The sequence below is a fragment of the Galleria mellonella genome, unplaced genomic scaffold, assembly GCF_026898425.1.
Source record: "Galleria mellonella isolate WM207_F2 unplaced genomic scaffold, CSIRO_AGI_GalMel_v1 utg515, whole genome shotgun sequence".
NCBI classification, from domain to species: Eukaryota; Metazoa; Arthropoda; class Insecta; order Lepidoptera; family Pyralidae; genus Galleria; species Galleria mellonella.
Window position 1 is genome coordinate 760,477 of NW_026442107.1, and position 26,255 is coordinate 786,731.

Consider the following 26,255-nt stretch of genomic DNA (forward strand, 5'->3'; position numbering starts at 1 on the left):
AAATCTAATATAAAAATAAGGGAAGACAGAAAATTTTAAAAGAAATAAAAAAACATGATTTCATATAATATTTTTATTAAGTAAACACCATAAAATGTGCAAATATAACAACCATGTCCAAAAACATTTATTAAAAATATCACAGGGGCAGGAAGACAGAATTATGTTAACCAATGCATTTATTAAACATGCCTGCCCAATGGTAAAGTCATTTTATAACATTAAAAGATTTATGTTCTTATTTTATTCAAGCAAATATAGGTCATATTTTTATGTGATCTTAAAACTTTGTTATTTTTATTGTGCATGGCATAAATTTTCATCAAAAATATTAACAATCTTTGGTATACAATATTTTTTTACTACTGGGAATGACAAACAAGCTGATGGTCCACTCTTAGATTATGAAGTATTATATTATACTAAGTATATGGGTCCACTGATAAAATGTGACAATCAATGGCTATAGACAGCAACAACATATCTTAATTCCAGTCTAAATAACGCCTACCAGCCGTGCGCGTCTAGACAGCGCTTCGAATTGTCATTCAAGTGTCAAAAGTGTTAGACCACTAGTTGTAGCAAAATAAATTTATAACATACAAAAATATACAATACATTCTTTATTATACCTATTGAACACTGAACAATGAATTCAACTCTACCCTGTGTACTTAATTTTCCCTTAAAACGCAATAAAATGGCTCAAAATATTTCGTGCTTGACCTTTTTGGACCTTTTAAGTAATAAATATATAACCTCCATAATTTAATAAACACTTAGATTATGAGACTACTTAGAATCCTTAATCTAAAATTTTAACATAAAAAATCGTAATAGCACCATTGTGTGCACTGGTCCATGTAAGAATGGAGACTGGATAAATTGTGACTAGTATATCGGCTTTTGTTTTATAATATTAATGAATGTCGTAATTTTCATCCTGTACAAACAAGGGACTTTGTCCGCGGAAAAAAATTGTTCCATTTCCCAATATATAAACCACAGACCTTCATATGTTGTTATGGGAAATGTTATTCTATGTTTTATTGTAAAGGACTAAAAAGTACGCAGAGGATAATCCGTTGTCTGCGCAGATTCACGTAATACTAATATCCTCCTGTGACGTCGAGCGTAGCACCAGTAATGAAGGAACTTTTGTCCGAACCCAGGAATGCTATTACTTCAGCAACCTCTGAAATTAAATAAACATATATTTATATACTAGATGCTATTGGCAAAGGCAAACAAGCCAGGTATGATTTCAGATTAACTCTAACACAGTTTTATTTGTAAATAAATAATAATTCGTTCATTGCAACAACAGATATATCCAAACAAACGAGCTCTATAATATAGAAGAAGAAAAATATTTATTTAGATAAACTTTAAGTATGTTTAAATAGTGATCTTAACCTATATATACATAGACGACAATCCTGCATCACACACACTTGCAACCTCAGAGCCGATCGATCGTAATATTAAGATAGATAGTATCTCGACAATATTGAGACAGATCACCCACAGTTGAAGTTTGAGCAGCCCTGCTTTAAGACCAATTACTTATTATGCTATTGAATTCAAATAATAAAAAGATATTACACAACGCCATCTAGTGTCAAATGTAGCAGAGCACGTTCCGTTAGTACTACGAGAACAACTGGTATTTTTTTTTAATATATTAAACATAAATAACGCTCTGACCTTACAAAAACAGACATACATACCGATATTTGTAATGCGTGGGGATCAAACACAACAATAGGAAGATAAATCCATAGTCATAAAGTATGTTTGTTTGTTACCTCTTGGTGGTTTAACAGCTCAACAAATAATGATTAAATTTGCATATTTGTAATAGGTATTTGGGATGAAGAAAGGCATAGGATACATTTTATCTCGGTCATATCAATATATCCCAGTGACGCGGGCCAAGTGACATGTCAAAACTAATAGGTAATAATAATATGTATTTACCGATGGGATTGCCAATCCTTCCCAAAGGCACTAGCTTTAGGATGCCTTGCATAACCTTGTCAGGAACTGTTTTAATTATTGGCGTGTCTATAAAACCAGGCAGGATAACATTTACTCTGAAAACATAAAAATATTATTTATTTATTTTATTTATTTCTTATTACATTCCATGCGTTAGGTCTAATATGTTAGATTCCTAAATAAGGCCATCACACATTTATATCATATTGGATACACTGGGCCCGCGCCTTTTATACATATCATAACATATTCGGCGACTCAGACACTGCGCAACCACATCCCTTAAGAGCGATACTGGCCACATCACTTCAAAGTGAAACACAGCCATGTGAAGAGACACAAAAAAAAATTACATCACAATAAAAAAAAGCAATGAATTAAGTTAAGAATTTTTGTTTTTTTTTTAATATAAATGAGGCCACACTTAAATTTACATAATAACTACAAAGATGTTTCAATAAGCCATAGCACAGCTATTTGACGGCAGAAATGTACCAGAGGAATCGATGCAAACGACTTTAGTACGATGTTTGCTTCTTGTCAACTGATACAATAATTAAGAGTTTATTATATAATATGTATATAAATAAATAAACATAACATTTACCTTATATTAAACTTCCCCAATTCCTTAGCAGCTGACTGCGACATTCCAATCACCCCAGCTTTACTTCCAGCATAATTAGTTTGTCCTATTAAAAAAATAAATATTTGAATTTATGATAAATTTTAAAAAACTTTATTATAATATAATATTTTTTTTATACAACTTAGAATGGCAAACAAGCTGACGGCCCACCTGATGGAAATAGGTAACCGTCGCTTATAGACATGAGCAGTACCATGGACATAATAGAGTATACTGTTTCGCCCATGATACCCCCCATGTGTTGCTATTCCTGAGGACTCAGATGTTATTCCTCTGTACCCTGTAAATTCACGCCATATCCCACCCTTCAAACCGAAACACAGCCATGCAAACATAACTGCTTCACGGTAGAAACACGAATGGGACAGAGGTACCCAAGCAATGGACTTTTGTACAAAGTCTCCCTCTGGTATTAAGTAATAAATAATGTATCAATAAATTAAGATTTTTTTCACAAATACTATATACTTAATCGATTTTGATAGAATTTCTATGGGACCAGTTTAAAAGTATATTCTTCCATACAAAAAAAGAGTTTTCCAAATCGGCTTATAAATGACGGAATTATGAGGGAAAAACAACTAAATTCAGAACCTCTTTCTTTTTTAAAGTTGGTTGAGAAATATAAAAAAATAAAAGTTGATCTATTTATTATCCCACATAAATATGTTATACTAACTATATAAATATTAAATTATGGTTATCCTAAATGAGGAACTAAAAGGGTATATTACCAGTAATGAAACTAATACACATTTTTTTATGGGTGATAATGGAATGGTAACCCCGCCCGCGCTATCGGTATACACCGGCGGGGCACAAGTGAACTATGATAGGTGAGGATGAAGCAGGTCAGTTAGTCCATCGTGACGAATTCAACAAGAATTGTTCACGATGGTTTCCAGGGGGAACCATGTGGAGGTCGTCCTGATAGGGTGTATTGCTAGCAATGGGTTCATTAGACCCCATTACTAACAGTCCTTTCCCCCCCCCCCACTAATACACATTACCAACAATCACTCCCCCTCTAGCGTCATAGTGTTAACATGCTATTTTATTATGACCGATATAAAATACTTAAGTTTGGGATAAGAAACTCACATACTATAAAGCGAAAATGTCTTGCAGGTACACAACACCAAAGTGAAATTTTGTCCTCAGATAAAACACCCATTATATGTCTAGATTTTACTAGAGGGATACTTTGTACAAAAGTCGATTGCTTAGGTACCTCTGTCCCATTCGTACTTCAACCGTAAAGCAGATGTGTTTGCATGGCTGTGTTTCGGTTTGAAGGGTGGGATATGGCGTGAATTTACTGAGTACAGAGGAATAACACCTGAGTCCTCAGGAATGGCAACGCATGGGTGGTATCATGGGCGAAACAGTATACTCTGTTATGTCCATGGTACTGCTCATGTCTATAGGCGGTGGTTACCACTTTCCATCAGGTGGGCCGTCAGCTTGTTTGCCATTCTAAGTTGTATAAAAAAAAATCTTCATATTAATTAGAAAAAAAAATACTATTAATACATACCCATATTACCATATTTTCCAACTATACTAGATATATTAACAATCGATCCTGGCAATGATGCGTCAGTCAATGCTTTAGCACAGGCTTGCATCACCAGGAATGTACCCTGAAAAAAGATGCCTTAAACTATACTAATTGTCAAGTGATATTTTTAATAGATTTTAAGCAGTGTAAAAATTTATTGTTTTAATTTGAGCAAACATTTTTCATTAAATTATATTTTCATATTAATAGGAAAATATTTTGTCATGTTTTAAATAAAAAAGAGTAGGTATATATTTTTTTCTTTTATTTATTTTTAAGACAAGCATAAAGCATGCATTTTGTCATCCACACGTTCTATCTACATCTCTGTGATCTTATCACTCACTTCGTTTGTAAGAAGTTACTTTTTGTCTAAGAAAAACAGAGGGCCTACCATTAAATATTTTCCGAAATTTCGGGGACGAATGAAACAGAAATTTGATGTTAAAATTACAATTATGTATTATGCAAAAATTTAAACGGCATGTATTAACATACCGTTTAATTTTTTTAAAAATATTAAAATATCGTTCCTCTGGACTATTATGATAGGATTTATGATGAATGAAATGTTAAGCTCCATTTACTGGGTCGATTTCAGTACGAACAAAAACACGAAATTGAGCCCGAAAATTCGGAATTTCATTTCATAGTAGACCACCAGATTTTTGTAAGAAATATTTATGTAAATTAAATATTTAAGTAAAACAATAGACACTTGAATCAAACATGTTTAGCATTTTTCCAACTAATGAATGCAAATTTTAAGAAACACATATTATTGTCCTTACACAATAACAAGTTTTTTTTAATCTTTAAAGCAGCCAAATTTCCATAAATTTTGTTTCTTTTTTTATAGAAAAATCAATCTTATTAACACACAATAGGTTTGATTTACCTTTAAATTGACATCGAGAACTCTGCTGTAGTCTTCTTCAGACATTTTCAAAAGCCAATTGTCTCTAGTAATGCCGGCAGAATTCACAACTATAGTTGGTGGAACTTTATACTGTTTCAGAGTAGTTTGCACTAATTTCTGTACAGCATTAGAATCAGATACATCTAGTTCAACCGCACTATGGTCTCCTACAGCTGAAATGTAATCAGTGCTGTTTTTTTATATAAATTTTTTATTACACATTTCCAACAAAGGTTTTTTCAGAATCAGTAATATGCATTCAATGGAAGTAGGGTTACTATTCCATTAGCAACCTATAAAAAAACCAATTTTTAATGAGATAATAGTATGGTAACCCCGTCTGCGCTATTGGTATACACTGGCGGGGTACCAGTGAGGGATGACGGATGAAGATGAAAGTAGGTCACTTAGCCCATCCTGATGAATTAAACTAGAATTAGTCACGATGGTTTCCAGGGGGAACCATGTGGAGGTCGACTTGACAGGGTATATTGCTAGTAATAGGGCTATTTGACCCCATTACTAACAATCCCTTTCCCCCCAATAAAAAAAAAACTAGTTAGGTACTATCAGACTAGCTATTTGTCATCTCAGTAGCATAATAAAAATAGTTTCTAGAAACATTTTTTATAGTTATACTATGGATATAAAAATCAACACTGCAAGGGGGAAGGGGATCTTGCCATCTCTTAGTCGCCTCTTACGACACCCATGGACTAGAAAGTGGTGGCCTATTCTATACTTGGACTACACAAAATAATATACTAAATAAAATAAAAAGTATTACCATTAGCTCCGCTTGCTAATGCAGTATGGGTTTTGATGGTCTCGACAGCACTTTCATAGTTTCTATCTGCCGCTATGACCGTAGCACCTTCCCGAGAGAGCACCTGACATGCTGCACGGCCAATGCCAGAGCCAGCGCCTATAATAAACACATTTTCCGATATATATTTGTTTTGTGCATGTAAAAGAAAATTAATTTTAAAGAAGGAATAAGTTGAACCAAAATATAAGTGTTTGGTGACTAAAAATAACAAAAATATAAAAAAAAATTGTAAATATATTATATATTTTTTTTAATACAATCAATGTTTTTCCTTAACCTTATTCATTCACTGACATTAAGAATATGAAAATCAATTTATAACACCTCAATCAATCATAATAAAATTTAGCATATATATATATAGTATTTATATTTACAAGTATAATAAATTACATATACTTAAATACTTAGCACATTTAAAACTGTAAATTCCATTAATTGTTTCATACATAGGTTTAATTCAAATCTAAAATATTTTTATGGTTATAGGTCTAAGTTTAAGATAAGCAATACTGGACAACCTGAATTTGTTTCTGTACACTTTTGAAACAATAAAATAATGTATGTATGTATATATATAATATTATAACCCACCAAAATAATTTACTGAGTTCTAGAAGGTGCATATTAATTCTTATATGTAAATAAATTATAAAATAAAAAAATAGGTAGATCTTCACAAAATTACAGTGAACTAGTTCTGGATATTTTGAAATCTAAAACACCATAGCCAATTTCAGTCCTAAACCACCCATCCATATGTTTACTACATTAAAATATTAATGTAATGTATGAATTAAACACTTACCAGTTACCAGAGCCAATCTTCCAGCTACTATACCAGTAGACATATTATTATTTTTATCTCAATGCAAGAGAATTAGGTATTTACTTAACTATATCTCCAGCTGCTGTAAGATGAATAAGTAAAAAATAAAAACACGATCAACTTTTGACTTTGAACTCTTATCAGTTTATCAGCAGCTTATCACTTGGTTTGCAAGATTGGTACGTTCTACTTATACTCTGCACTTTATAGCACCGTGTCAATGATAGCTCAGTAAAACCATTTACAAAAATACTTCATTTTAGGAAAATATAAAGGATGACCTTAGGTTATATAGATAGATTCCCTATAAATATTAAACTCTTCGAAAAAAGCGGGTCAAGTCTTTCTTAAGTTGTGCGTAATAGGGTTACCCAATTAGAAATTATTACTTTAAATTAAGGTAAGTACGTGTAAGTCATATCTTAAATTTTATTAGTATTCATTATTTGGTAATATTTAGTTTTATTTATATAGTGAAACATATTATTTATTTATTGTTATATTATAAAGAATGCAGTAAATAAAACTTCATAATTTTTTGTTATTGTAAATATTTAATTAATAAAATTTTGAAGTGAACCATGTAATGAACTTTTAAAACGGACAGATAATATCACTGAAAGTGACAGCCATTTTGATTTTTTTTTTTTTTTTACTTTACCGATTTCTTTTATAATAATAGACATAAATCTACATATAATAAACATCTATCGGTGTCAGAATTAGTGAAAATGAAAACAATTTAAATTCAATGCAGGTCTTTTTAAATACCTGCTTATGAGAATGAGCTGAGCAATTGTAATTAAGTTTAAATGAAATTATGTAAAAATTATTGACTTTTAAGTTTTTTTTTTTTTATAAAAGTGACAGCCATTTTGATTAATTCTGATACAGGACGTATGTTTGAAATGTATAGGTTTATATTATATATAGTACAATTTTGAAAGCAATTAATAAAAAAAATTACGGCCATTCTTTATAAACAGTATGTGTATGAATATTATATTTATATTATGTAAAAAAATAGTATAATACAAATAATAATTAAAAAAAAATCTTATTTTGGAAATTTTAATTTAGTTATGGGGAATTTTTTCGCATACATGCAACACGATAAAATGGCGCGAATTCTCTTAAAATTTAAATATTTATAATTGTATTTATGCTTAAAATTCAAGATACTTACCAGTTATAAGAGATTTTATTAATTCTATTTTTTGTTTTATAATTTATGTATCTTTATTAAAAAGGTATTAAGGTGCAATAACTCTATTTATGCAATAATTAAATATAGACACGTACGCAAAGATAATTCGTGTACGAAAGTAGCTAATTTAACAATTAGCTGATTAAAAGTTGACCTGTTTTTAAGACTCGCCACTTTACCTATATAAGCCAAGGTTATGATTGTTAGAGGACTTTAAAAATAATGAACTCAATATGTAGTACTTATGTACCTAAATACAATAAAATAGAAAAATTTTAGCTGTAACACGCACAGTGACGTAACGAGAATTAAAACATATGTAATTTACCATTAGAACCAAGTTTAGGAAGGGAATTTTCACCTAGTCAAATATTAAATATTCGATCCTAGTCAAGTATTCGTAACCTAAAATTGAAAATTAAAATTTTGAATTTTTTATTTCGTTCTATTTAATCAAGTACAATTTTTGCTTTTAATTTTTATATACTTATTATACTCCATAGTTGACATTTTCACAATATTTTCGATCGATTTTGCTTACACTTTTGCAATCAATAGGGTTTATTCCCGTATTATTATTGGGTCCATACTAATTTTATTGCCTTAAAGGTAATTTAAGTGGAAAGTTTTATTCCTGTATTAATTTTGTCATGGTGCAGAGATTGATCTTTTATAACACGAGTTGTATCTCGTGGCTTCTTTCGCGATTATATTATGACGTTGAATAGTTTATAATCTTCCTTAAGAAATTAGGTGTCAAGTTCAAAAAGAAGTTTCCAAGTCTGACTGATAATTCCATAGATTAATGCATTCAAATAAACTCTTCCACTATATTAGATTTGTATAGATAAAAAACCACAGGAAAATACAAAAATTCTCAACTATAAAAAATTTAAATATTTATTGGTATTAATACATAATTTTCGAAATTTCTTCATATCTATAAATTCAGTCTGTACAATATGTTTAGTTAGGTTATATATAAATGTTAACCTTAGTGCCTTTAAGGTTGTATTCTATGTATCATTTATCACTAACAAAGTAGGGATACAACCAAAATCCCCTAAAAATAATAATTATTTTGTTCTGGTAACAATCAAGTTAGGTAATTTAAACATGTGAACATTTTTTTTATGCAACTTATCCAATTCTTATCTAATTCTACTTATTTTATCCTAAAAATAGTCATTTATCCATAAAGGCTTGGAGATCCAAAAACAAATACATTGTATTTTAATAAAAATAAAATTTTAAATCGTAAAATCTCTTACACTTGCACTAATTAAAAATCATATTATATAAAACCATACTGAGTACAAAACATAAAGTCTGCAACAAATATAAAGGTCCAACAGAAAATTAACATTTAGTAACAGTATAGATATGAGTATCTATTAAGGTATTCTATGATATAGTTACCCCAATATAAAACAGACATATTTTGTACAATATATAAAATTCTATTATACGTTGAGGTACAGAGAACTATCTCATATGGGGGAACAGTAGCAAAAGTATTTAAATGACAAAACTGCATGGATTTGAATTTTGTATTAATGTGAATTGTATTGTAAATGTAATTATTGCATTTTTTCTTAAATCAATATTATTTTCTATAGTAATTATTATAATTATAGACTGACGTATCATAAGTATCTGTAACAGATGTATATGAATAAAGATCATTGATTGATTGATTGATTGATTATCCAGCTGTAAGCTATAAATAACATGTTCTACAATAGTGCTAGAGTAACAAATGGATAAAATGAATTTAATAGTTACTGATGAAGTGTGCAGAGTTGAAAAATTTAATATCTTTATTTACTATTTAATTCATGTGGCGTATCTATAATTACTTTGGGATTACATATCTGTAGTGTCAAAAACAAAGTAGACAGGACATCACCTTTTTGTCAATGGTCTTTTTGTATAAAGAGTAAACCACCATCCTCAAACATCATAATTCATAATAATGATATTAAAGATAGCTTTAATTATATGTTACTATCAAATCACTGTTTTATATTTTTTCTTTTGAAAAAATGCACCATTAAAATGTAGAAGTTTTGCTTTCCTTGTAAAGAAGTAATCCTTCAAACTATACCCTGTTGTGTTAACTTTTGTGATATACTTACACAGAAACAGGTCTTCTGACCTTTACACCCATAATCACACAGATTATAATTATAGAGTTGCTATTTGTAAAACCACCAAATTGAGACAAGAAACTCATAAACCTGAGATTTTTTAGATAAAAAATCAGGTAATCTGATATTAGTTTTCATAAGCCATTCTAGTGTGATAACTTCAGTTAAGAAACTACTCTGTTCAAGTAAATCCTGATGAATTTTCAAATGAGGACAGTATAGTAAACAAATGGCAACCCTACTTTAATAAAAACACATGTATAATTAACATTGTGGCCAACATTACACCAAATGTGTAATGTTATTTGTAGGATGTGATCTATCACAAAGTAAAACAAAAACTATAAACTGCTTGTTACAAGCAATTTATGTCTCATCAATGGTTTGTTATGTACAATGATTATTGTCTTAATAACCTAATTAATAAATAAATTATCTACAATAGTACAGGTTTAAATAATATCCATAGCCTTTCAAATTCTGCCCTATATTGCTCCACCAATTCCATTTGTGAAGTTACTGCCACATCTTCCCAATTACCGCACAATGCTTGATTGGTCCAATTCAGGGACCCCATTATGACTAACGGTGTCGTCATATCATCATCATTTAACGTGTCAATTAAAACAAACTTATGATGCATCAGATTAGTTGACTTCATCCAACGAACTGGTATCCCTTGTTTCTCCAATCTTCTTACATTTGAGCCAGAACAATATGCCATATCGGCATCAATTATTAACCTAATCTTAACACCCCTATAATGCATCTTAAGAACTGCATTCGTTAAATCCAAATTAGTCAGAACATACATACAAATGTCCAAACTATGTCGAGGAGTATTTAAGTAGTATAACAACCTGTCCATACTTTTCGATATCATGCAGCGCGAATATTTGCTTTTCTTCAACTCGCCAGTGCCATTAGAGAACATTATAACTTCGTGAATTTCTCGTCTCATATTTCTCTTCTTTTTAAAATATTTATATGCCAGATGTGAAACAAAAGCCAGAGAAATGCTCATTAGTAACAAGTTTTTGTAATATTTAGATAACATTTTTTAGTAATAGTTTTATTATAAAACTTAAGGAATAACTGTTTTTTTTTTTTAATACGAATAACTTTCAAAACATTCAGTATGTAAACACGATTGGTTAACGATTTGCTCTTCGGTGACAATGACATTGATTAAGGTGACATTTAGTTGTGACTTTGAGTCTTGAGGTGGCAGTGTTGCCAGGCCTGTCTAGTTAAAAACTAAAATTGACCAATGTACTTAATGTTTTCCAAAAGTTTTTTCTTCAAAATATTATTTTTGTTTATTCTAAACAACAAACTGTAGTTTCTTTTGTAATGAATAATATATAACAAAATAATCGAAGCATCTCGAAATATAAAAATATTTTTTTTCATACTACTTAGAATGACAAACAAGCTGATGGTCCACATGATGGAAAGTGGTAACCGTCGCCTATAGACATGAGCAGTACCATGGACATAACAGAGTATAACAGTATTGTTATGCCCATGATACCCCCATGCGTTGCCATACCCGAGGACTTAGGTGTTATTCCTTTGTACCTTGTAAATTCACGCCATATCCACCCTTCAAACCGAAACACAGCCATGCAAACACAACTGCTTCACGGTTGAAACACGAATGGGACAGAGGTACCCAATCAATCGACTTTTGTACAAAGTCTCCCTCTGAATTCTAGATATTAACAATATCGTATTATTATTAATGTTACTTTCTCTAAAGAAGTAGGTCCATATAACATAAATAGAATTAGTTAAAAAAATAATATAGAATTAATTCATGATGTGATTAACGGTTGACAGTTTTATTATTTTCTCAGTTATTAGATGATATGATAATATATGCATGACATAATTTTCTGTTAGTTCATTAGTAAACCCACTGCACTAACACTGGTTGAAGATTCTGTATGAACTATGATATTGTAAATCGTTTGTGGACTGTGACAATCGCTTACCTGCGCATCAGATAGACTGTGTTTGATTGCCCTACTAGTTTTATTAAAAAAAACTGATCAAATGTAAATGAAACTCATATGTCGAAGGATCCCTACATAAATATATTAATATGAGATAAAATGACCTTTATTGCAATTATCATGTATACGAAATAAACATATGTAGGGTACATCCCGTTGACCTAGTACCATGAAAGTTGACAAGAAGCAGTGTTATACAGTACAAGTAAAGAAGAAAATCCGAAACTGTAAATTTGTAGTTCCATTTAAAAAAAATATTAAACATTTTTTTCTATTATAATTCATATGAAATCCTCGGGGCGCCAATCCGACTTGGCCAACTTTATTTGCTTTTTATTTTTGCTAAAATTAAAGATGTTAACATATATATCTACTCAAAATCAGGTATGTGTCTTTAAGAACATGATATATTATTTTAAAATTACAAATATAGTTAGGTAAGCTTTCAAAGTACTAGATATATCGCTACATGTTGTTATCCGCTGAAATTCACCTTTACTCTTTCTCAATATTTTTAAAATGTATAAAAAAGGGTTTTGAAATAAAACATGATTTATGTATACGGCATCTTATATTAACCATATGTACATATTCTGTTCTTATATCTCATAAAGTTATATTATTAATACTAAAATCATGAGGTCTCAGTCTTAAATTCAGATTGTAAGAACTGTGATGCGCCGGCTGCAATGGACTACTGTATCCACTAATTAACGCACAAGATCCATATCCATTTTCAGTTGTTCCATTATAACTGACCATACTTTGTCCCATCAAACTGTTTGTATTAGACATATACTGTCTATTTCCCACGTTCTGCATCATCAAAGAATAATCATTTTGGTAAAGTCCAGAATTTGTGATAGGTATTCCAAGGTTCAAATTCAAATTGTTCGTTTGGAAGTGATGAAGCCAAGGTTCCTTCGTGTTTCGTGTGAAATCTTGCCTCGTGTCCATTTGATGAGGTATTCCTATAGGAACTGGAATTGGTTCTGGAGAATTCTGGCTTGCTGAGTTTCTGTGATTAGAAAGCGCAGATCTTTCGTTTCTGCGAAATTTTGCGCGTCTATTTTGGAACCAAACCTATAAAAAAAGGATATATTATCAGTATCAACAGGCGTTCATGGGCAACAGTAGTCGCCAATATGGGGATCAGTTGGGCCGTATGCTAGTTTGCCCCCTCAGCGGTATAAAAAAAAAACCGACTACATTCGATTTTTTTTAGACGTGTGGAGATTACTATTATTACTATAAATTTTACATAATAGATATCTATTTAACGAACATACAGAGCTTTCTCTTCTTTCCCATGAGATATAAGTATCTGCTTATCTAATAAACGGCACCAGAGGAAGACTTTGTAAAGTCGTCTGCTTGGGTACCTCTGTCCCAATCGTATTTCTACTTTGAAGCAATTGTGTTTGCATGCCTGTGTTTCAGTTTAAAAGAAAGGATATAGCAATGAAATTACAGAGTACAGAGGCATAACCCCTTAGTTCTTAGGAACGTATCTTGGTCAGCACAGTGTACTCTGTTAATCCATGGTACATGTCTATAGATGAAGTTTAGCACTTTCCATTATGGAGCCGTCTGCTTGTTCGCCATTCCGAATTGAGTAAAAAAGGTCGCCTTATTTACAAACTTTCAAATTTAAAACATTAATATTATGTACATAAATGATATATAGAAATTTTATTAATTTAACATACCTGTACTCTTGCTTCGGTCAAATTAACTCTAGAAGCCAAGTCTTCTCTCACAAAAGCATCTGGATAATGCGTTTTTTCGAAAACTTTCTCAAGAGCTGCCAATTGTTGACTCGTGAAAGTGGTTCTATTCCGCCTAGGTTTCTTCCTGTCATCTCCTTTCCCTTCTCTCTCTTCCTCTGATTCTTTCTGTGCTTCCTTCTCTTTGACAGCCTTCGCATCATCGTATTTCCTTCTCATGTCCTCATAAGCTAAGTACTGAACCGGTTTAATATACTGCCGTTGGAGGTCTTTGGGGTACCAGGCTAAATCATTTTGGTATGTGGGCTCATAATTGCTATTCATTTGTCGACCTGCTGTCAAATGATGAAGTCTTAGTAAGCTGTCTTCATGGCACTTTATCATTTGGAAAAGGTTGTGATTCTCCGAATAGTTTGTTGTATTTACGTTATAGTTTATCTGATGCTGTTTAGTTTCGTAGTTATTTGGGATTGTTTCTTGCCTTCCCTTGTGGATCTCTGTGAACAATGGATTTCTTTTATCAACTTGTATCTAGTGGCAAATAAATTAACAGGCTGATGATCCAACTAATAATAGTGTTCGCGACATTGTAATCATTTGTATAGTTATAGCGATATTTTATAGTTATTTGTTAGCATAAATCATTAGTTTTTTAATCGTTTTAAATTGTTAATTTTAATAGATTTTTATAATGTATAAATAAAACATTTTATTATGTCTTATCATTAGGTATATTGTAAAAATTCTGTTATAACGCCGAAATACATTAGTGACAATCGTGGTAACCTTCATGAGTTGCCATCCAATTAAGGATTAATATGTTATGCCTTCAAAATGCCTAAAACAACTAGAAAAACCTGAACCAGCGGCTGTCCACGCTGGCGACCGTTCAAAAACACGAACTTTTGTATAACAAATATTCTGTTTGATTGACAATCTTCATGAGTTGCCTTCCCTAAGGATTAATATGTTATGCCTTTAAATTATAACAGAGTAGAATGTGAAAACCCCGGCTGTTGCGACAAAAAAAATTGATTTCAAACCAAAAATTTCACATATTGTCGAAAAAATATTACACTGCTCCCATGCTACTGCCATGTGCCCCGGCATAGAATGGGCCGCCCCTACCTTTCCCGTGGGTGTCGTAAGAGGCGATTAAGGGAGGGCGAGGGATGGACAACAGCGTCTCTCTTAAAACATCTCTAAAAGCCTAAATGCAGTTGCCCACCCGCCTACCAAGCGTGGCAACTACTGGCAAAACTCCTCTTATGGGAAAGGCCTATGTCCAGCAGTGGACAGTTAACGGCTGAAATAATAAAAATAAGAAAAAAAAAATTAAATCATAATCACATACTTTTAAGGCATAAATAGTTACTACTATAGTAACCAGCAGTGAGCAAATATAACTTGAAGACTCAACTTCAGCATGTGTCATGCGTCTCACGCACCGTCGGCTCATCTGTATAGGGCATTGTATTTGGCGGCAATCGGCGCAAGCGCAACACTATCGGTTTGCAAACACGTGGGAATGGTTTGTACGACTGCAGAGATCTGGATTGCTCTGTTTTATAGTTTAGAAATATCGAGAATATATTTTCTGTCGATAGGTGTCTAATAAACAGAATGAAAAAATATGTCGAAATTGATTATGAAGGAATATGGAGTAACTTTAAAAAATCCGGTCAATTGCGAATTGAAATCACACGCCGGGAGCTCCGTACATAGAATAATATATAAATACTTGATTTATAAATAATAACCGACTTCAGAATATGCAAATGAAGCTCTCTTATATGATATCCTACTTGAACTATAAAGCCCATCAGTGTCATTAGTATTGTTGAAATGAAATATACTCGTAGCTCTGTGCCAGGTGGACGAACAAAGTCGTTTACATCGTGTCCTTTTTCCTATTTTAGATACAGAATCTTAAAAAGTTGAATTATATATTTAAAAAAAAATAACGGCTGAAAACGGGCACTTATAATTTTGTTTGTTTGACCTAGGCACAGTTAAAGAAGTATTTAACTTTTGCTGTTTTATTCGTTTTTTTTTTATGAAACCTTAGCTAACTCTCTTATTTATAAAAATCCTACGAATGTATGTTTAAAAACATTAGAATTTTTTTAAATTGAGAAATTTATGTAAAAGAAAACGTTAAAACATTTTAATAGCTAAAACAGATTTATAAGAGATTTGACGTTTTTATCAATAAGGGGATAGGTACATACTTATAGATGAACATGAAGGAATGGTCAATATAAAAGAGCGTAAGTGCGGAGATAATAGTAATTTTTTTTTTTTAATAATTTATTCACATTGGACCTCATAGAAAAAGAGGGAGACTTTGTACAAAAGTCGATTGCTTGGGTACCTCTGTCCCATTCGTGTTTTTACCGTGAAGCAGTTGTGTTTGCATGGCTGTGTTTCGGTTTGTACTGTTACTTATTGTTACTCTGTTATGTCCATGGTACTGCTCATGTCTATAGGCGACGGTTACCACTTTCCATCAGGTGGGCCGTCAGCTTGTTTGCCATACTAAGTTGTATAAAAAAAAAGAAAGTGAGGTATGTCATAATAAATTAAATAAAACATTCTCAATTCAGGACTAAAAAGAAGAGTAATGTTTATTGGGTATGTTTATTGGGTATGTTTATTGGCATGTACCTATATCCGAATGTTTGATGCAACGTGTAATATTTAAACAAGTTGATGGATTTTGAGTAATGGGTTGTCGTAAGACGTTTATCTTTAGTATTAATACTCCAATAGTAATAAATACTCCCTTTAGTACTAACTCTAATTAGTACTAAATACTTAACACTACCGTCGTGGAATTCCACGAAGGTAGTGTTGTACACTATTTATTTTATAGTGTTCTCTACGCTATAAAATGAATAGAATGAATTAACTATCATGAAAGGTACATTTAAGACTGACCCTATAGATAATTTCAGTTTTTGCTCCATATAAAATGTATAGATTGCAAAAATAATTATCAAAATTGGTCCAGAATTGACAAAGATATTAGTATACACATAATAAGGACGGATAGACGGATTTTTTTACTAAGTTTATTTCTATTATTATTTAATTTTTGTACAAGTAACGTTAAAAATTTATCTGAAAACTGTAACTAATAAAGTATATTACATACACAATAATAAAAGGGAAAATTTTGCACAAAAGTCGTCGCCATTGGTAAGTTTTTTTGTAACTCTATTTTTTTTACACTGGCCATTTGGGTACCAGTAAGTGATGATAGGTGAAGATGAAAGCAGTTGAATTGGCTCATCATGACGAATTCATTAATAATTGACCACGATGAATTCCACGGGGCATCATAGGAGCAAGTGGACAAAACTATAACCTCTTTCTTCATAAAAATATTTAACCTCTCGTAAACCTATTTTAGCTATAGACCATTTTGCCTCTTTCTTTTACGCTAAAATCAGAATTTGGAAGAAAATGTCAAATAGTGATAGTATCTATAATAATTAAAATACGTTTGTAGATTCCAATTCTTATTAATAAGGGGATAAGTTAATAGATGAATGTAGACGTACTGTACATACATGTAGACATACATACATAGATGAAAATTTTGAAGGTTTAGCCAATACATTTAAAAATAATTAAGTTTGGCTTGCAATTACCTAATATCAAGTAGTAATCGTGAGCTAAGCCACGCAACAACCAGTTTATATATGAAGAAAACACAGGAAATTCCAACTTACCTTTGTTCTGATCCATTCCATAAAATTAAAACAAAAATACTAAATTTTCTTAAGCACAGTCACTTTTCTTTAAAAATAAAAGACTTGTCCAATCCAACTCCAATCGTGAAGCAAGCGCCGCAAATAATTTCTTATTAATTCACTAACTTATTGAATTACTTTATTTAATTATATAATTCGACTAACTCGCCTAATGTGCGAACTAATGGAGTTTGTGCAGTGATCTGGCTTCTTGACTATGCCATCCCTAATGCGTGTATGGCTACAAAAAATACCTTGTAAACCTCTAAGTCCCACCCATTCTGTCTAAGAAATTTTTAATTTCGACTGTATTTGTAAATAAGCAAGTTCTAAATTTGATTACGTGGTATCGAATATTTTTTTAACATGGTTGCTATTTTATATTGCACCTTGTGACTTCGAAATAAAGTTAATAATACTTTCGGCAATTAGCAAGGGTGTATCATCTGGTTCAAATTTCGAATACTTCAAACACAAGGCGTGGCTTTCCACAGCCCGCCTGTCTAGAAAAAAAAAATGTTTTAAGAGGGAAGTGATTTCAGGCAATAATTGACACGTCAACATGTATTATTTATAGAATACCGAGTAAATAATTAATATAAAGTCTTTAAGTAATTGGATTTGAAAAGTTTGTTTTGTGGTACGGATGTGAATACGACTTTTTTACGACCGTTTCACTAAATTAAACACAAGAAATGGAAATGTGTCGAATAATCCTTAATCATTGTTTTATAATGGAAAGTAAGATACCTAAGTTTTAATTGGTGGTTTTTTTTAGCTTAGGTACTTATTTATATGAGCTTGCTACTTGGTAATGTATTAGGGTATACAGTTTTTCGTATTTTTTCTTTTAAATTTTTTATTTGACCCCTTACTCACTTCTCTTGATATGTTGGAAATAAAAAATGGTTTTCACTATTCCATATTCAATTTTATATATTCAATTCTACACGCCACCAGTTTTTTTTTTTTTTTTTTTAATATTACATGCTATGTTAGATTCGAAATATGGAAATGTGGTATGAAATGATGACAGAATATATATGTATGAAAGTGGAATGATCTCGTATCTACTGAGGGAGGTTTATATTGAGTTACTATGACATAAATACATTGTATGCAGTCTGAGAGAGGAGTTACATTACGAATTGGATGAAGCAAAAGACGTACTTATGTACAAAACTAAAGAAAAAATCCTTTAACTTTAAATCTTTCCTTTAAATCTTCTCTGCTATTTTCTCTAGAGATACGGCGTGAAGATAAATTACTGTTATTATTCACAGAGCATTATATTAAAGGCTGGCAGCATACCTGTAACGTCTCTGGTGTTGCGGATGATCATGGGCGGCGGTAGTAACGTACCATCAAGTGAGCCGTATGCTCTTTTGCCGCCTGTGTTATAAAAAAAAAAGATAATTAATTCCGATATCAGTTCATTATATATCAAATTTATTATAGTTGATGGGATTTGCATTTATTATTTGTTATTGTCTCGTCCAATAAAATTCTATGAACATCGTAAGAGTGCTGTCGCATTACATTATTGCATTTAATTAACGAGCAGGCTGTTTGCCAGCAACATACTTGTCGAGATAATACGTTGATAATTTTAGAGGGTTTTGAGCTGTAGTTGCCATCTTAGGTAGGGTTAAATGGCATTTTATTAGATATTTTAAGAAATGCTGCTAAGTGTCTCTCAGATTCGTATAGCCCTTTAACATTACGAGTATGTGTACAGCTAAATAGGTTCTTACACGAACTACGTACTATAATAGCTTATTTCAGCTTTAATAAATCAGGAATCATATCAATTGTCAATCTCTCTGTGATAACACAGAGGGCCCTGGATTGTTATAAGTTCATTGGTCTCATAAAAGAAACCAAACAACAAATATACGAGAGAACAATCTAGAATGTTGAATCTCGAGCCAATTTAGAAAAGTTCATTACTTTAACCACAATTGTGAAATATTCTGAGAATAATCTTTGTTAGTTTGCCCAAAGCAGCTATGTGGAAAATGGGATAGTTTATTAGATACCTTTCAAGTACCATCAGACAGATTGTTTGCTTATTTGCCACCTCTGTCGTATAAAAAAAAAAAAACATAATAACTATTGTTACAGCTATATTATGTAATATACTTCCTCATTTTACCACTAATAATGTTACTAGCAATGTACCGAGTCACGCTAACTCGAGTATTGACTCGAATACCTACCTAATAGATACCCAGATACTCGATATACTTACAGAATTCGGATATTCGGATACAGGAATCGAGTACTTGCGGTACTCGAATACATTTGCAATTGGTATTCGAATGCCAATTGCAAGTGTGTTATAGTTAGTTTTTGTATTTCTGTTTCATTATTTATTTTTTATTTCGTGGCTGTTCTTTTATGTATATCTATCTATGTCTATTGTTATTTATGTGATGTATGTATGTGCTGGTTGTAATACAAATAAATTATATATTAATCTATCTATTTTTCCCTTAATTATAAAGAAAAAAAAATTAATGGTTGAATATTTATTATTTTCATAAAAAGTAAGCTTTAGAAATAAATTGAAAAAATACTGAGTCACTGGTCTTAGTCCTCATACCCGTATTCGATTATTTATACAATGAGTACCAAAGTAATCGAATGGCCGACTCGGCACGTCACTAAATGTTACTTAAATTACAGGTTACAATTAAGGAAGAGTAAAAAAATCTATGTACTGTATTATTTTTTGTATGTAGATATGATGCGTTATGTTATCTGAAAGTATTTTGAACGTCTCTGATAATTCTCTTTGTAATCACTAATGTTTACTTCCGCGTTAATCGAAAAATTATAAGTGCAAAAGGTATTTGATTTTATTTTATTGAAGGGCTCTTAAGAATGTATCAAACGTACGTCAAGACAAGTAGGATTTTTCTTAGCAAAAAAAAAGGATACGATAGAGAATCCTATGGATTGTAAAAAGTATGATCAAAATCGGTTCGATTTAAATATAAAGAACTAGCTTTTATGCGTGACTTCGTCTGCGTGACTGGAATATATTCATTGAGTAGCCTGTCTATTTTTATCTCATATAAATAATAGGTATCATAACAAATTTCATTTTATTATTATTATTTCAGCCGTTAACTGTCCACTGCTGGACAAGCCTTCCCCATAAGGGGAGTTTTGCCAAAAGTTTTGCCACGCTTGGCAGGCGAGTTGGCAACCGCAGTTAGGCTTCAGAGATGTTTTAAAAGGGACGCTGCTGCACACCCCTGGCCCTCCCTTAGTCGCCTCTTACGACACCCACGGGAAAGGAAAGGGTGGTCCATTCTATGCCGGGGCACACACGGCGAAATTCATAGTGATCGGTTTAAGCGTTATAGCACTAAGAGGTAACAGACAAACAAAACCAGTTTCACATTTATAACATTATTAGAAAAAAAACACCTAATACCTAAGAAATACAGGCGAATTCAGAACGTCCTACATTTTGAAATTGCTTGAATAAATATAAAGTTTTTTTTTCATTATTCAGTCATATTCAATTATAAAGTCAATAAAAACATAATGTCATAACCATATATAATTCAATTATCGCCGTCAAAAATCATATTAACATCAAAGTTCCACGCAATCTTTAAATCTTGTAATTTCTAAAGCATCCGCTGTTCAGGCCAACTTTCCCGTGCCGTGTCGCGACGGGAATAGAACGGGCGACCCGTCGCTTTGAATTACTGTAAAATCATGAAAAACGCCTGTATGCACTGTGACAGATCGTACATTTGTAGGTATCTAACAATACTGTATATACCAAAAGCGCCACAGTGTATAGTTTAAGCAGTGCTCTAGAACCATAAAAAAAAACTTACCATCACTGCATGTTCAGATTAACTGTTCTAGAAATTTATGTAAATTTTATATTTTCGACCTAATTCAAGAAGAGGGAGGTTCTCATTTCGGTTGTATTTTTTTTATTTTTGTTACCTCATAACAGTTCTTAACCGATACAGATTTTTTATTTGAAAGGATATACTTACAGTTTAGTTCCATAAACATTGTAACAGAATCGGTTTAGTAGTTTAATTTGTAAATAATAACTGGTTTTGTCACAATTAAATTCGGTTGAAAAGTCGGAAATTGTTTTTTTGTGGGAAACAATCATTAATTATTCAATTATCCATTTAACAAAATCCTAATATTATACATGTGAAAGTAAGTTTATTTTTTTTATGGAATAGCAACTTCGTCTGCACTATCGGTATATGCTAGCGGGGCACCAGGGAGGAATGATAGGTGAGGATGAAAGCAGGCCAGATAGCCTATCGTGGCAAATTGTACTAGAATTCTAGTGCCATTTGCCGCGAATTGAAAACCATCTTGATTCATAAACCAAGATGGTTTCCAGGGAGAACCACGTGGAGGTCCCTCATTATTAACAATCCTTTTCCCCTTGTTAGTTTGTTAGTTACCCCTTTGTGCTATAACGGTTTAAATGATTGCTTAAAAGTTCGATATGCACGTATTACATATGGTAGTGTAGTCCCGATCACGCGAACGAAGTCGTGGGTAAAAGCTAGTTATTTAAATAAAAATTACCTATTCCAGTTGTTATAAAATTCAGTCAGTGGGCGCCTGTTATTAATTATTATGATATGATCTGACATTTTAATTTATTACATTTTTATCATCAGACATAATGATTTTCAATTCTTCCGATTATAGGTATTTTTCGAATAATATCTATAGGTATTATACGCTGATAAAGCATTTTTCATAAAATAAAATATACCTAAATTAAAAGGAAATATAAAAAAGTTTAAATGTGTAGCTGCCAGTAAGTCAGCTACAAGTATATATTCATGAAACCATTCATTAGCCTTATTCATTAATACATCATTATACTAGTTTTAACCCCAACTTTGTCCTCCAGACTGAGATATTTTTTTATGCAACTTAGAATGGCAAACAAACTAGTGTTACTTATTACGGTTTAGTCCTTAATAAAATTATGTCGTTGATAAATGTACTATATTGGTATTATATTATTGTAGGTAGGTACATATTGTTGCTTGCAACTTGGCCAGCTAACCTTTTTTATGCAACTTAGAATGGCAAACAAACCTGATGGAAAGTGGTAACTGTCCCCTACAGACATGAACAATACCATGGACATAATAGAGTATATTGAGGGGAAGGAATTGTTAATAATGGAGACTAAGGGCTCTATTGCTACCAATATACCCAACTAGATCGGCCTCCACGTGGTCCCTCCTGGAAATTATCGTGCTAAATTCCAAGTGTGTTCATCACGATGGATTAACTGACCTGTCTTTTACCCTCACCTATGGTCACTGGTGACCCGCCAGTGTATACCGATAGCGCAGGCGGGGTACCTTTCCATCATCACCCAGTTAAAAAAAACAGAGTATACTATTTTGTTCACGATACCCCTCATGCGTTATTATTCCTGAGAAATATTATGACTCTGTACCCTGTAAATTCACTGCCGTCTGCCCTGCAAACCAAAACACAGCCATGCAAGCATAACTGCTTCACTGTTGGAACACGAATGGGAGAAAGGTGCGTAAGCAAACGACTTTTGTACAAAGTCTCCCTTTGATATATATATAGATATGTTGGTAAATCAAAATAAGTACCCTACAGGTATATATCTATATCCTTGTTCATCCCAAATAGTACGTAGCAAAATTTCATTACGTTAAAGCATCAAGAGGTAATAAACAAAAATCAAATTCAATTTCATATTTTTAATATACTCATAGGTAAGGATTTTCAATTTTTGAGAGTATTCCCAAAAACCTTTCTTAGAGAATTTCTGTCGGAAAAGAGCTTATGTTATAGCACCTACTCACTAATTTATAAATTTGTACAAATATATTTAGGATCTCAGATTTACTTCAGTTTGATTGTAGTCTGGAATAATCAACTGGAATCCCGAGACCGAATATTTCTAAAAAAAAATATTCCACGTTCTAAATTCAAAAGCAACCGCGCGAAAGTGTCATGGCAGCCATAATTGAAGGTGACAGTTGTTGGTCGGGAGACAGCTCGTTTGCGAGCGCGCGTAACGAGAACGAACTCTCGTCTGCTTTTTGATAATAATATAAACAGATACCTAAACATTAAAGCAAAATGTAATTTAATTTAATATAGTAGATAATGTTGCCAATAGATATTAGTACCGGCTTATAGTTGCTCGGGATTTATTAAGAGTTATTTAGTTCATTCGCTCATCAATTTATACAAGGTAAAAGAAATAAAATAACAGACCGTGGCGCCAAAAATGCGGCCATCACAATTTATTTATTTAATTCTATTACAATTTCTTTATCCTTCATACTTGGTTAATATCACTTTCAATTCTTACATGTCGTTAATTACTCAGTTTATTTGAGAAAGATTGGAATGGAATGCTATAATAATGACTGCTAGCTAGCATATGTTAACATATCAGCCGTTAATTGTCCACTATTGAACATAGGCCTCCTTCATAAGAGCGGTTTTGCTGGTAGTTACCACGCTTGGCATGCAGATTGGCAACCGCATTTTGGCTTTTGGTGATATTTGAAGAGAAACGTTGCTGCCCTTCCCTCGAACATTAAGTTTCCTTAATCGCTTCTTACGATACCTATGGGAAAGAAAGAAGTGGGCAATTCTATGCCGAGACCAAATGTCAAGTGCTGTATTATTTAGAAAAAAAAAATGTATAAATAGTTTAAACTAAGTGTTTTTAAAGTATAAGTGCAGTGTTTGTATATTTACTAAGATTTTTTTTGTGTAGATACAAAGTGCAGATAAAGTAAAAAAAAAAAACACTTTACATTCATGGACCCTTTGTGGTATCTTTACCGTAAACGTTTCGCGCCTTTCGCGGAATTACATTTGGTGGTAAATTACAAAATTTAATATTTTCACATGAAATTGACGTATAATACGCTAATCTTCGGAAACGGCAAAGCTAGTCACTGTACTAGATGGTTACCTGTTCTTGTCCAGAGGCAACGGTTCTCAAACTTTCCTTGAGCTTATTTTCTATTCCAAGTTGTATAGTAAAAAAGACTTAGAGTTTCAGCAACAATAAATCATGTAAAATGTCGCATTTCGTGTTTTTATTATCGGCGTGTTCCGACACGGTGTGGTCTGTTCGACGTACGCGTTCATCCTGGTATGGCGCTTCAATAATGCGTGAACATACGCATTTGTCAAATCATCATCCGGTATTGTCACCATGCTTCTCGAATTATGAGGATTTTATTTCACATTTTCTATTCAGTATTGCAAGTAATTGGATTAAAATTTCCCAAGATGAATAATAAATACTCTGTTTATCTTTTTGTATTATATATTTGTATAAATTTTATATCGTTTTATTATTAATTTGTCCTTAGGTAGGACAAATTAGAAAACATAATTTTCAATATATTCAATAATAATATTCATTATGGTAACTTTATTTACGCACACATAGATAAAAAAGTTGACCTGTTTTTTGCGAAGCATTTGTTCGTAGATATTCTATCTATGTAATCTAAGTTTACAGATTATATTTCACAATAGATAATATAGTCTATGATATTCATGATTCATGAGTCTATGATATTCTATATATACAGGCAACTGTTACTACTTTTCATCAGGTGAACAGTTACTTTTTTTATACAACTTAGAATGGCAAACAAGCTGACGGCCTACCTGATGGAAAATGGTAGCCGTCGCTTATAGACATGAGCAGTATCATGGACATAACAGAATACACTGTTTCATCCATGACACACCCCATGCGTTGCCATTCCTGAGGACTCAGGTATTATTCCTCTGTACCCAGTAAATTCACGCCATATCCCTTCAAACCGAAACACAGCCATGCAAACACAACTGCTTCATGGTAGTAACACGAATAGGACAGAGGTGCCCAAGTAAACGACTTTTATACAAAGTCTCCCTCTGGTTTTTTGTTTGATGGCCTAACTGGCACATCTAAAAAGAGACTGTACCATGAAGACTGTCTAGTACCTACTTAGGAAATTGAACAACTTTTGTCTAGAAATATAAGTCGACGCGAATATGAGTTGTTTTCATCGCACGATTTGTATAGACATCTGCATTTGCCATTGTGCCTTGTACGATTCGTAATTCGATATCCGCAAAAGAATGAAGATGAGCAATAAGTATAACTCAAAGAATAAGTAAGTTGAAGTGGTAATGGGCTCGTCACATAGCTCGAAGAACCGACGACCGATAAAATAACCTGTCTATTTTGTCTGTCTGTCTTGACTGGCGATCTAGATGGAATGACGAGCAAATGCATTGCAGGGAGTCAGTAGATGCAAATGGCTCGGGAGCGTTCCTTAAGACAGTCTATGGGGAAGGCCTATGTTCATCAATGGACAGATAACGGCTGATATGATGATGAACTGATGATGATGATTAATATTATAAACAAACTAAGTTTGTTTTGTCTATTACTACCGAAATATGTCATATGCAGTGTTTCGAGAAAGAAGGGCTCCTTTTTTAATTTAACTATCTAAACAAAGTTACAATTAATTTTTTTTAACAAAACTATCTATATTAATAAGGACAGCCGCATTATTT

At 32.2% G+C, this 26,255-nt stretch overlaps 3 protein-coding genes across 3 annotated transcripts; all 3 read right to left on the bottom strand.

Annotated features, from left to right (window-relative positions):
- Positions 1 to 58: 58 nt before the first annotated feature.
- Positions 59 to 7,392, bottom strand: LOC113522780 (estradiol 17-beta-dehydrogenase 8). The gene is made up of 7 exons (XM_026908592.3): positions 6,768 to 7,392; positions 5,918 to 6,055; positions 5,110 to 5,303; positions 4,188 to 4,293; positions 2,609 to 2,693; positions 1,981 to 2,096; positions 59 to 1,195 (listed from the first exon to the last, which is right to left on the bottom strand). The coding sequence occupies exons 1-7, from the start codon at positions 6,808 to 6,810 to the stop codon at positions 1,110 to 1,112; spliced, it is 768 nt and encodes a 255-aa protein (XP_026764393.1). The 5' UTR covers positions 6,811 to 7,392; the 3' UTR covers positions 59 to 1,109.
- Positions 7,393 to 8,163: 771 nt separating this feature from the next.
- LOC113522661 (uncharacterized) lies at positions 8,164 to 11,338 on the bottom strand. Its single transcript, XM_026908424.3, has one exon. The coding sequence runs from the start codon at positions 11,200 to 11,202 to the stop codon at positions 10,582 to 10,584; it is 621 nt and encodes a 206-aa protein (XP_026764225.2). The 5' UTR covers positions 11,203 to 11,338; the 3' UTR covers positions 8,164 to 10,581.
- Positions 11,339 to 12,729: 1,391 nt separating this feature from the next.
- LOC113522902 (paired box protein Pax-6-like) lies at positions 12,730 to 17,863 on the bottom strand. Its single transcript, XM_031913968.2, has 3 exons — positions 17,628 to 17,863; positions 13,873 to 14,387; positions 12,730 to 13,246 (listed from the first exon to the last, which is right to left on the bottom strand). The coding sequence occupies exons 1-3, from the start codon at positions 17,641 to 17,643 to the stop codon at positions 12,770 to 12,772; spliced, it is 1,008 nt and encodes a 335-aa protein (XP_031769828.2). The 5' UTR covers positions 17,644 to 17,863; the 3' UTR covers positions 12,730 to 12,769.
- Between the last annotated feature and the right edge of the window lie 8,392 nt (positions 17,864 to 26,255).

Bases quoted from the DNA above. Each gene is read 5' to 3' on its own strand.
- LOC113522661 (XM_026908424.3), bottom strand. From the start codon at position 11,202: ATGTTATCTAAATATTACAAAAACTTGTTACTAATGAGCATTTCTCTG.
- LOC113522902 (XM_031913968.2), bottom strand. The intron at 13,247-13,872 runs GTATGTTAAATT...CTTTTTTTATAG, and splicing joins TGACCGAAGCAAGAGTACAG to GTTTGGTTCCAAAATAGACG.
- LOC113522780 (XM_026908592.3), bottom strand. From the start codon at position 6,810: ATGTCTACTGGTATAGTAGCTGGAAGATTGGCTCTGGTAACTG. The intron at 6,056-6,767 runs GTAAGTGTTTAA...TGTTTATTATAG, and splicing joins AAGATTGGCTCTGGTAACTG to GCGCTGGCTCTGGCATTGGC. The intron at 2,694-4,187 runs GTATGTATTAAT...TTTTTTTAATAG, and splicing joins TGGAAAATATGGTAATATGG to GACAAACTAATTATGCTGGA.